Below are 12,764 nucleotides of genomic sequence, written 5' to 3'. Positions count from 1 at the left end.
TATTTAAAATTTTAAGGGATTGTATTTTTTTGTTTTCCTTCCTCTTTCTTGACTATCCTGGAATCAAATGGGTGTGATGGGTTGATAAGTAAGCAACTTTGCTTTTCCTTATTTATAAGTCTGGTCTATTGTTTTCTAATTTCTTGTCCTCCATTTGAATAGGAAAGTCTCACAAAATCTTCCATTTCTCCAACTCTAGGACTCTTTCAACTCGATGATTGTACCATGTGTTTCCAGCTTCAGATCTCCAATTTTGGTACAGTTTCCAGTGTAAAACTGGTCATACCTCCATTCCTTATATTTTTCCTGTGCCAACTTGGGACATTCTGCCACTGTCTCATTCCAAGTTCCACAGCCTCTATATTTTTATGACACACTCTCTCCATGTATATTTTTTCTCAAGTTGTTTTTTTTTTATCGCTTATCTTGGAATGTTATGATTAGGCTATCTGTTTCTTATTTTAACCAAGCTCAGGATTTTATTCCACATGTGTCTTAAGTGGGTCTCCAAAATTGGCCATGCACAGGTTTCTCTTTGATCTGTCTGATATGCTCTCTTTGTATTTCATTCTTGTCTTTTTCTCCTATGACGCGCTTCATCACCTGTTCTCTCTTAACTGTCTTCAGTAGTTTTTCTGTGCTGCTCTGTAAATACTCTACTAGACTTTCTCTTTCCATCTGTACACATTCTTCTATTGCTATTAAGCGTCTTCCACCCTGGTCTCTCCCCAAGTACAGCTGGTTGATATCAGCTTTCGGATAGTGGGCTCCATACATTGTCAACAACTTCCTAGTTTTTCTGTCAAGTTTCTTTATATCATTTCTGGTCCAGTCTATAATTCCAACTCCATATCTGATTAAGGGTGCTGCTCTTGAATTTATTGCTTCAATAAGATCTTTGGAATTCAGTTTTGACTGCAATAATTTTCTTACTCTCCTTGTGAACACCCTACTGGAAATTTCTTCATTTTCATCTTGTCTGCTTCCAGTATTCCCAAATACTCATACCACTGTCCTTTCTCAATTGCTCTCATTGTTTTGCCATTTCAATTTCCTGACTTCTTTCAAATCTTTCTTGTTTCATTTTCAATATAATGCACTTTTCTATCCCAAATTCCATATCTGTGTCATTTGAGAAAATGTGGATAGTATGTACAAGATTTTCAAGTTGTTTCTCCTTTTTCGCATAAACCTTTATATCATCCATGAAAAGGAGAGGATTTATCTGACCAACTTTGCAGCCATTCTTCTGACTCTTGACATTTTGAGCTGGAATCTTAGTGAAATCAACTTTGGAGGTTGTTAAATTAATAAATTGGAGCCAGTTAAGCACTGGGCTGGTCTCCTTGGCTGACCCCTTCCTCTAACATTGCTGGCCTTGTGCCAAAATTTGAAATTATTATTGTTTCGTTTATAAAGCACCACTGTTGTTCTTATTTTTATTTTCACCCTCAATTTCTTTTTCAGGGAGGGGAAGCAAAAGTCGTTCCATCTGGCCCTGCAGGATTTGTGGCCCCACCACCGCCACCACCTCCACCACCACCACCACCAGCCATCGATATGTCAGTTTCCTCCAAAGATGGTGGTTCATCTGAAACTGACCGGGTGGCATTATTCAATGACATTAACAAAGGAACTGATATTACTAAAGGTGAGCAAGCACAGCCTTGGTATCTATTTGTTGTCATGTGATGATGAATGTGTGTAGGATGTGAGGAGAGCCATTCATCATCATCATCATCGTTTAACGTCCGCTTTCCATGCTAGCATTGTGACAATTGAAAATGGCATGGGTTAATTGAATAAATTCTTATATTTAATGAAATTAAAATAGTTTTAAATTTGTCTAACACCATAACAGAAGAAGAAAAACAATTTAGATGCCAACTCTATTCCTTCTTCTCATTAGTAAAGAGAATGGGAAAGGAAAAAAAAATGTCTAATACGTATATAAGTGTAGGTCCCAAGGTGGGAAAAAGTCAGTGAATTACCAATGCTGCACTCGACCCAACTCTTGACTGACTATCTACACTTTTGAATTGGAATCTTGAGAAAAATTGGAAAGTCCTCTGGTGCAGAAAAGCCTCCCTTCTGGCTATCTGGTACAGTTCCCTACGATCCCAACTCTTCCAGGCCTGTTTCTTTGCTCTAATGGTTTTGTCTACCATCTTATTCTACCACCACGTTACTCTAGGTCTGGAAGGGACTTTGCACCATCTGCAGATTTGGTCTGTGGCAATCAGTAAGCTGTCCCGTAGGAATTTCCAGTTACCCTCTGTGTCTGAAGTCTGTAGCTCCTCTTCTCATCAATTTCTTGATAAAGATGTCCCTAAATCTCTGACCATGTGAAGGGTTCTTTAGCTTCCAAATCCTTCTTTTCTGGATTGGTCTGCTTCTTGGCATCCTTCTGGCCTCGAGTCTAAAGTCACTAATGACTAGTCTTTGCTGGTGGATACATTCTTCACCCAGGAGGGTCCTTGCATTTAAGAGCAAGTTTGCATCCCGCTGTCTGATGAGGACTCTGGCTAGCATAGTCACCTGATTGGTAGGTTAATCAGGTGGCTGTCTGGCTTCCTAAAGTTAGTGTTGCAGATTAAAAGGTTACATGCATCACAGAACTCCAGCAGAAAGGATTATTATTATCATTGTTCAAGCAAATTTCTTCTATATTATTAGCCACACCTCTGTGTTGGTGGGGTCTGTGCGACATTGTGTCCTTTTTTATTGTTGGCGGTGTGCTAACTTTTTCCGGTATTGTTTTGCATCAGTTTCTTTTGTTATGGGATCTGGTGCAGTCTTTTGTTGTATTAGTGTTTGTATTGTGTTGTGTGTGCAATGTGTAGGGTATCTAGTCTGCTGGTGGTTGTTTATTTTATTGGATATTTGCTATATAGTGTCTTGTGTTTGTGGATTATTTTTCTTCGGGTCATATTATTAAATTGATAGTGTCTTGTGTGGGCTGTTCCTAGCAGGGATATTTTTTGGATAGTGTGTAGTGTGAGGGTCCAGGTATCACTTCTATGTTTTTGTTCATGTTTCTTAACATGCCCAATTATTACTGGTATTGTTTTCACCTTCATTCCCCACACCTTGAATACTTCAATTTTGAGGTCTTTGTTCTTTGACAAAAACAATTTCTCCACTTCTTTTTGGGCAATATTATTTTGCGGGCAGTGGGTTACTACCTGTAACCTAAGGCATCCACAAGTTTTCAGTTGTCTTTCAAGTGCTTAGAACCTTGTTTTTCATCATTTTGGGGGTCGATGAAATAAGTACCAGTTATGCATTGGGATTGATGTAATCCACTTGCCCCCTCCCTCAAAATTTCAGGCCTTGTGCCTTTAGTAGAAAGGATTATTATTATTATTGAAAATGGCATGCTGGCAGTATGCTTAGCAACATATCATCTGTCCTAATGTTCTGGGTTCAAATTCCACTGAGGTCAACTTTGCCTTTCATCCTTTCAGGGTCAACAAATTAAGTACCAGTGGAATACTGGGGCTGATGTAATCCACTAGTCCCCTCCCTCCAAATTTCAGGCCTTATTCCTTTTGTAGAGAGGATTATTTAAACATATTTTCATTACTCAGAGACAAAAGAAAAATAAAACCAGTTACTTTAGTAAATTTTTCAATGTTTTAAGAATTAATTGAAACATTAGATTTCAAGAAAAATTTTCTTACAAAAGGATTGTTTTTGTGAGATGAATTGGAAAGAAAACAAACTAAAACAACAATGGGAAGCTACCTGCAGCTTGTGTTCGGGAGGGAAGTGCGGAGAAACAATTCTATTTCATATGTTTGTATGTGCTTTCTGTTCTTTTAAAAATAGAAATTATGTCTGAACCTAAACAAAGGACAGAGATGTGGGATGGAGAAATCTTTGAAACTGTGTGTTGTTGTTTTTGCTTTAGCAGAGGAATATCAGATAATAAAAGTAAACACATTCTTTAGTTGTAGCCTGAGGTTGATTTTACTTGGAGAAATAACAGCATGGAGTCGGGTGACAGGTAGGGTCAGGTTGGATTGGATATCCAAAAATAAAAACAAACATGGTCCATAGATAAAAAGAAACTCGGTTCCAGATAATTGGTTTTGTTTTTCTTTTTCTGAGTAAAGAATCAAAATATTTGAATAATAATAATTCTTTCTACTTCAGTAAGTTGAAAATTTGGTGGGAAGGAGCTAATTTCATTGATCTCAGCAGAATTTGATCTCCAAACATAAAGAGCCGGAAGAAATACCGCTAAACATTGTTTCTGATATGCTAACAGTTCTATCAGCTTGCCACCTTAATAATAATAATTGTCGCAAATCTTTGTACAAGACCAGTAATTTTTTCAGTTAGAGACCAGTCAATTCCATCAACCAAGTACATGAGTGTCATTCATCCTTTTGGGGTCAATGAAATAAAAGTGCCAAAGTCAACCTTGGCAGGATTTGAACTCTGAATGTAAAGAGCTGAAAGAAATGCTGCTAAACATTTTTTATGATGCTCTTCTGATTCTGACAGCCGACCATGCTATTAACAATAAGGATGAAGGGACAAAAGAGTTTACTTTGTTGATGAAAAACCTGATTCCCACTGCAGGCTTCTAAGGCCAAAGTTGATCCTCATTTTCAGATCATAGAAGTCACCAAGTGCACAATATCCTTTCCTGAACAGGGTCCCATCCCGGCCAGGTTAACTTTGATACTCAGCCATATGAAATGAAGTGCCTTGCTCAAGGACACACTGCCCAATCTGAGAGATTAAACCTTTGACCTAATATATTATAGTTGCGAAACAAAAACTGTCCCTACCAATTGCCAGGAATGGGTTTACTATGAGAATTTGTCTCCCCAGTAGTGTTACACTGCTGAGGCGCTTTAAGCAATGTCTTCGCAGATGGTTAATGGGTTGTGGTGCTGAAGAAGGAGCCAGAACACCTGAGACATGCATAGACACCCAATATCTATTTTTCCCATCTTCAATCACATTGTTTACATTAGATGTATTTGTGTACGAAACATAACTTTCAGTGCTGGCTCTAATTTCTCAAGAGATTGTATTGCACACAAAAGTAGGGCCCAGTACAAGTCGGGAGTTGATTTTTGTTTCTTTCATTAAAATAACACTCACCATGGCTGAACAGTTGAGAAGCTTTCTTCACAATCACAATGTCTCAGGTTCAATTGTAGTACATGACATTTTAGGTGTGTGTGTGTGGGGGGGGGGGCTGTCCCTTTCCTCTCTATTTTGTTAGCCTCATGTCGACCCAAGCTTGGGTGGTGAAATTGTGTGAAACTATGAAAGCTCATGTCTTGTACCTGTAATTTAAAGATTCAACCAGAGAATTTAGTAAAAGGAACATGTCTGTGGAATATTCAACCACTTCCATGCTAGTTCAGTGAGCAGACATTTCAGTTGATTTGATGACTGAGAAAGAGAAAATAGGTAATGTTAATTAAAGGGTTTAATTATTTCACTGTTTGGTTAGTTTTTCACCGAGAATCAACGAGATATTTGGGACTAAGCAACCCAACATCGGGAAAGACTGAAGATGATGCTTACAGACTTTCCAACACAAAAGTGTGTGCAATTCTATTGTTGTTTAATTTAAACCAGTTAAAACCAGCCAGATCTGGTCTCGCATACCCACCCTGCAAGGTCACCCTAAAATAAATCACATCATTGAAATATTGAAGCTACAAGATAAAGCATAATTCAAAACAATGTGAATAAATAAGGATTATATTGGACAGAGTCATCTGAAGAATGTTGAACGGTTGATATCTGTAGTTTGTTGAGTAAATATTGGCTGAGAGGACTTCTTCTAGTAGGTTTCAATTCTGAAGAAAGGTTTGTTGGGGAATGTGTGGGTAAGGTTGATGTCGGATGATAGAGGAAAGGCATGTGCTATATGTTAGTACAAGAAAGTTAATATATTGGGTCATCCCATAAATAATGCAGTTTTTTTATACTTTTATTTTTCAAAATTAAGATAAAGCTCTTTTTTAATCTAAAATGTAATCTTCTTCATTTTCTACAATGCTCTTCCATCTGTCTGGTAGACTTGCAAGGCCCCTCCCCCAAAATTCACTTGTCCATGATGAAAAATACTCCTCCAATACTGTTCTGACCTCGTCTACAGGATTCATATTTTTTCTGTCCAAATGATTTTGAAGACTGCAGAATAAATGATAATCAGATGGGACAACGTCCAGCGAATATGGTGGTTGGGGCATCATTTTCCATTCAAACTGCTCCAACCTTTGTAATGTCATCTTCGCTGTATGTGGTCAAGCATTACCCTGATGGAAGAACACTTTAGGCCTTGGAACCAAAGATGGTCATTTCTTTTCTAGTGCTGTCTTAAACCACTCAATCTGCTCGCAGTAGATCTCTTTTGTTATCATTTGGTTTGGGTTTAAAAGTTGATGGGATTTTGTTCCACTAGGGTTTGCAGGATGTCCTCGTCAAGCTCTACAGATCTTCCAGGATGAGGCTCGTCTTCTAGGCTGTAGTTTCCAGCTCAGAATTTCTGGAACCACCATTGGCACTAGCTAATGCTTATTGACTGATCCCCATATACTGCATTAATATTCCTCGCACTTTCTGTTGCATTGTTGCCTTTATTGAACTCATAAAGCAAAGTATGCCAAATATGCTCTTTTGTCACTTCCATTATAGCTTTGAAAAAATAATTGTTAAATCAAACTGTACCCTTCAATACTTGCACTAAGAATAAGACCAAGGCAATTACTTCCTGCTATCGAAAAAAACGCATCATTTAAGGGATGGCCCAATAATTTTCTTTATTGAAAGATTTTATGGGAATATGTCATGGTATCTATGGCAGAATTTGAAGAGTGACAAACTAAGTGATTTGTGATACTTAGTTAGGTGTTGAGTTCAAATTTCACTGAAGTCAACTTTAATTTATCATTCCAGATTTAAAAAAATACAAATGCTTGCATCCTTGGTGCTCCTCCCCCACGCCTCCTAGGCTTATTACTTTTTGGACTGGCACTAGCTGAGGGCTGCAATGTATTTTTCAAATAGATTCTTCTACCTAGGGTTCAAATATATTCGTAGTTAACCTATCTGATGGATGATGCCGTTTGATAATTTAAAAAAAAAATATTTTCATATCGAAAGAAACCTCTCCCTGCCAAGCTGTTACTCTCTCCCCAATGGGAGTTTACAACTCATATGTTATGGACATGTGAAAAGAATGTTGAAAGAAATAATTGCAAGCTGAACCAACCAGGTGAAGAGCTTGGGGTAAACCAAGAATGAGATGGTCAGATAAATATCCTTAGTCTCAGTTGGCTGCTCTTGGGAATCCAGCTTGAAAGAGTAACAAGAACTGCTTATGATAGGACCCTGTGAAAGAGGTACTTGAGGACTCTACTGCCACTCTCTTAGGAATAGGATGCAAAAAATGGATGGATACCAATAATCTACATGCATACTTCCTCTATAAATTTGTAGCTTTATGGCCGTATAAGAAATAGATATACAAAATGGAAGAATTAGTAGAAACAGAAGCGCTTTACATAAAAGAATCTGCTGTCTTTCGTCTCATCTGTCATGTCAACGCAACCTTTCTCTGCCCCACTCCCCCAGCATGCTCTCTCATATAATTTTAACTTTGCTTCTCTTTTAGGTCTAAAGAAAGTTACTGATGACCAGAAGACCCACAAAAACCCAGCCTTACGTAAGGATGGAGGATGCCCCGTGAAATCACCTACCAACGCCAACACTAAGAAAACTCCTTCCTATGGTGGCAATGCTCCAGTGACAAATGTTCCTCTCATAGAACTGCAGGACAAGAAATGGATCATCGTAAGTAAACCCACTTGGCTTGACTTTTTAACTTTGTTTCTAATCGATGTGTGTGGTGGAGAGGTAAGCGGATTGATGGTCAGACAAGCAGTCCATCTCCCAACAGTGGTACTCTTCTGCATTTTTGACCCAAACATAAAAGTCCACCTCATATTAGAGAATAGGGTTGCTCATTGTTGTTAGTGATGAGTGAGTGATTAGCTTCAGTTCCTTGCATTAGAAAAGCTACTTCAGGAGGAAATCTACTTCTCTTCTAATGAACAGTATAGAAATAAAAGCTCTGGCCAGACGAAACCTTGTGATTTGCGAAAAGGAAAGAATTTCCTTCTTTATTTGATCCAACTCTTTAAATTTCTTTCATCCAGTTTCTGATGCTGGCATGCGTTGCTTAACCCTTTCGTTACTATATTTCTGACCAAAATACACCCCTCATGAGTTTCAATTAAATTCTAAAATAATCATGAATCTAGGCTTGTTTCATTAAATAACTGTAACTTTTTTTACTTATCAACATATTAATGTGATATTTGGAACATAATTAAAGAAAGGGTTCTTAATCAATTCTATTGCATAACTTTTGTCTCAAAGTTACTTTAATTACAGGTAAATCCAGGTAAATTGAGCAAAAGGTAAAAATATAAAAACTTTGTTTAAACATCACCATAGAAAATGAATCATTAGCTAATATTCAAATGGGTATGCAACAAAATTTTGATAAAGAAGAATTGTGCACATCACTATATCATCAGTTGAATTTAATGCACAACAGGTGTACCATAAAGGTGGAATAAACTGAAATATTGGAATCCACCGTAAGTTTGACCGAACTAAAGAAATCAGTCAAAAAATAATATACGGCCCTGGTTATGGTATGGAAGTGATAAATTCCAGACCACATCGTTCCCTAGGCCATGCTGACTAACATTATTTTTCCTGTATAAAAACTAAATCCACGCAGTACCCAGTATTTGCTTCACAAATTTTCCGAAATTTGAACCCCCATTTTGTGTTTGTTTACATTCTGAGTAAGTTTGTTTCCGCATTGATCGCTTCAAACAATAACTTCCAGACCACATCATACCCTAAGCCATGCTGACTAACATTAGTTTCCCTGTATAAAAACTAAATCCACAACAGTACCCAGTATTTGTTTCACAAATTTTCCAATTCGGAATCAATGCTTGATAACATGAAACTGTTTACAAAGCATAATCACGTGTTTTCACGAATGTACTAAAGAGATTTGCTCTGATATTCTCATTTAAATATGAATAGGTAAATTCTGGCGGGTTTGGGCGGTTTGGTCACATTAACCAAAATTTCTTTCGGGTGGCTTTGGGCGGTTTGGTAACGAAAGGGTTAAAACTTCTTCAAGCCCTTTTTCTGACCAGATTCCTTTCTAGTCTTTCAAGTAAAGAATTTATCCCATGTCTTTGCATTTTGGACGGGTATTGAATGTTTTGCTTGACAGACGTGACAGTGACCATCACCACTGAAGCAGTAGCAACACACAGGCTTCTATGCAGTTTCTCTCTACCAATTTCATCCACAAGACATGTTGGTCAACCCATACATGAGTGAGAGAGAGAGAGATATGTTTATAAAGGTTTTGCCACTGGTTCTCTTTCCTCAGCTGCCTCACCTGATGATCCCTTTTCTTGCCTTCCAGGAATACCAAAACAACAACCAAGGCATCCAGTTAACAGACACCAGCATGAAGCAAACTGTTTACATCTACAAGTGTCGGAATTCAGTTGTCAAAGTAACTGGCAAAGTTAATTCTATTGTTGTAGGTAAGTGTATCATCCTGATATCTTCTGTTCCATGCTTGCATTACTTCAAAAAGCCATCTAATCTTCCTGTTGCCAATCCTCACCACTTTCCAATTAAGGTACTTGTTTTCATCTTTTATATTATATTTCAGTCATTAGAGGTCATGCTAGGGCACCGCCTTGAAGAATCTTAATTAAACAAATACTTATTTTTTTTAAAGCCTCGTGCTTATTCTATAGACAACACACACACACAGAGGCTTCTTGCAGTTTCCATCTACCAAACCCACTCACAAGGCTTTGTTCATCCCAAGGCTATAGTAGAAGACACTCGTCCAAGCTGCCATGCAATGGGATTGAACCTAGGGAAGCAAACTTCCTACCATGCAGCCACACCTGAGCAAATTTTACTATAACCAGCAGTCCTGCTTGTTGCCTCTCCTCTTTCCACGCAAAGTATTATGTTAAAGTAGATTTGTCTTCAGTTTGTTGGCCTCTCTCCTCAGCCACCTACTTAATCTATCTTTGTCAAAACTAGCATATACTTACTTAGACTGAGATTCTCCCATGCTGCAAACTCTTTCCTGTTTGGTCAATTTACTGCAATCCTTCCCGTTCCTATCCAACTTGTATTCTTATTGCATTCTGAGGTCTTCTTTGAATATCTGGCATCAGCTGTTCTTCGCCTGACCCTCTTCCCATTCTGTCAGTGCCCTCATCATTTCATGCCAAATAGCTGGCAAGTGCAGAATATTTGTTGGTTATTGAACAGATATAGTGCTGTGTGGAATGCCTTCTCGTATCATTTGTAGATGACGGGAAGTTGAGTACCAATGTCCAAGTTCTGTTGTACCACAGTGACCCTCTGCCCCCACCCCCACCCCCACACACTTTCGAGGAGATCATCATCAGTGTAACTTGCTACATTACCGTTATGCGCAGGTAACAATGTGTAGCAAGGGAGATAACCCCACTGTCTAAAAAAAACCACCACAGTGCATCTCAGACTACAACATTGTCTGGGATTTGCTTCACAGAACTGTTTCTTCATTTATAACACAATGTAACACATGTTTTGTTTATTTGTATTTTTTTATGTTCAAAAATCACATTCATTTTGACGTAACATCAATAGTTATTTATTTATTCCTAATTTCATATTTGCTCGTTATATTTGTAACTTTTCTCTACAGCACTTTGTTGGTTCAATCTATTCTAGTATTGTAAGGATAATTACACAACATTTAGTACTTTTTCATATATTGAAAGGTATATAGGAAGTATAATATTAGTTAGAACAAAAAGAAGCAATAAAACTCTGCACTGTAAATGCTTTGATAGCTCTTTTCTTAAGATGAGAAGTGCTTTGACGATCGAAATTTTCTTCATCTCTTCTGACTAGAGACCATATATAATCTCCCATCATAGCAGTATCCCATGTCCTTGCTATCTTCTTTCCATAGCTGCGACGTCCTAATGAAATCTCTCACCATGATCCTCACTTCATGGCATTTCCAGTACACAGATGTCTTGCAGTCTTCCCCCAGTAGATTCCATTCTCTCAACCTTCATGAAAGTTCAGCTCCTGACTTAGTAAGACCCAGATCCCTGATTAAATCATCTAGCTCACTCTGATTTGGAAAGTGAGGCTCTGAAGTCGTTCATGGTATGAAAGCTTCCTCCATTTCTTGGCTGCTGCTACTTGTTGACTCTTCAGATGAAATATTTTCTGGTGGTAGTGATACTTGTAAACTGTCATCATGTGGGACAGGTGCTCTAGATGGTGGTATATCTGGATACTGAAGATCTTGTCTTCCTTTCACTTTTCTGTACTTTGTCACATCGATCATACAAAAGTAGCAGTCATTGTGATGGTTCTTTGGCTCTCTCCATACCCTTGGAATGGCAAAAGGCATTGACCTTCCTGTACCTCTTAACCATCCTTCTAGAGTAGATCGACAGCTTCCACATATCACATGTAGGGCCCATGTTTTGTCCTGGTCACCCATGGGCATTCCAAAATAGAATCTGTATGCTATCCACAATTTAGCACCTTTCACGATCTTATGTAATACCTGCTTTTTTCCAATATAATAACCACACACATAGCAAAATGTATCTGGAGAATTTTTACATATTCTAGTAGCTATCCTGAAAGTAGCACAACTTAGTAATTGGTCTGAAAGAGAAAATTAGACATACATTTAGCAGCGGAACATTATAACAATACCGAATACATAATAACATTGAAAGTCGACATATTTTCTTAACTGTTGATGATACACAAAAAATAATTTCATTTTTAGAATCAGCAGAAAAAATGGATTGATATACAATAAACAAAATTTTTTTTGAAAATTGTTACATTGTGTAATTAGTCCAATTACTTCCTTATATATAGATACACCCACTTTTCCATGTTCATATGAGTGGGGTGGAATTTTTTAAAGCAGATTTTCTATGGCCAGATACTTTGCTGTCACTAACCTTCTCTTTCCAGGGAAGGTAATATTTCCCTGTTACCTTCTCTTTCCAGGGAAGGTAATATTTCCCCATGGATGGAGACCACTTATATCTTAGTGACACTCATTTACAACCATCACATGATATCAAGGCAAGAAGACAGTAAGACACCCATGCTTGACAAGCTTCTTTCAGTTTCCACCTACTAAACACACTGTCAAGGCTTTGGTCAGCCGCAGAGATATTGTAGAAGCCACTTTGCCTATGGAACTGAGCCTGAAACTATGGAGTTGGGAAGCAAGATTCTTACCATACAGCTATGCTTTTACTTGTGTGTGTGTAGATACAGGAAGCCAAATGTCCCATGAGGTGGTGATGAACATGCCATGAACAAATGTCATAAGCTGATCTTTGTAGGCCTGCCTTTGGTTGGCCCAAGGCTGTAATAGACAAGTTTTGCCTCACAGTAAGATGGAACCCAAAACCAGCTCTGTATCCACACAGTCATGCCTGCATGTGATTGTGATAATAATTGAGACAATCGTTATGATTGATGTTATTTAGCCAAAAATCAGGTTTGTTCAAGCAGACCTATGACCAAGGATGTTCCAGCCATGACCAACCTCTCTTTGTGGTTTATTTACAAAGCAAATCAAAAGCCAAAACATTAGAAGTCCAATGGAGGTTCACTCAATGGAG

The 12,764-nt window shown here is 38.0% G+C and overlaps 1 protein-coding gene across 8 annotated transcripts in view; it reads left to right on the top strand.

The window, feature by feature from the left end:
• LOC115210264 (adenylyl cyclase-associated protein 1) overlaps positions 1–12,764 on the top strand; it is a 132,008-nt gene that overhangs the window by 115,420 nt on the left and 3,824 nt on the right. For all 8 annotated transcript variants that reach the window (XM_029778751.2, XM_036502311.1, XM_029778749.2 and 5 more), the window contains 3 exons: positions 1,468–1,651; positions 7,652–7,830; positions 9,500–9,623. In XM_029778751.2, coding sequence (XP_029634611.1) covers positions 1,468–1,651; positions 7,652–7,830; positions 9,500–9,623 — 487 coding nt within the window. The remainder of the gene's footprint in view (positions 1–1,467; positions 1,652–7,651; positions 7,831–9,499; positions 9,624–12,764) is intronic.

Source organism: Octopus sinensis, linkage group LG4 (genome assembly GCF_006345805.1).
Source record: "Octopus sinensis linkage group LG4, ASM634580v1, whole genome shotgun sequence".
Taxonomy (NCBI): Eukaryota; Metazoa; Mollusca; class Cephalopoda; order Octopoda; family Octopodidae; genus Octopus; species Octopus sinensis.
Note: the sequence above shows the minus strand (reverse complement) of the source record. Positions and strands in the feature narration are given on the sequence as shown.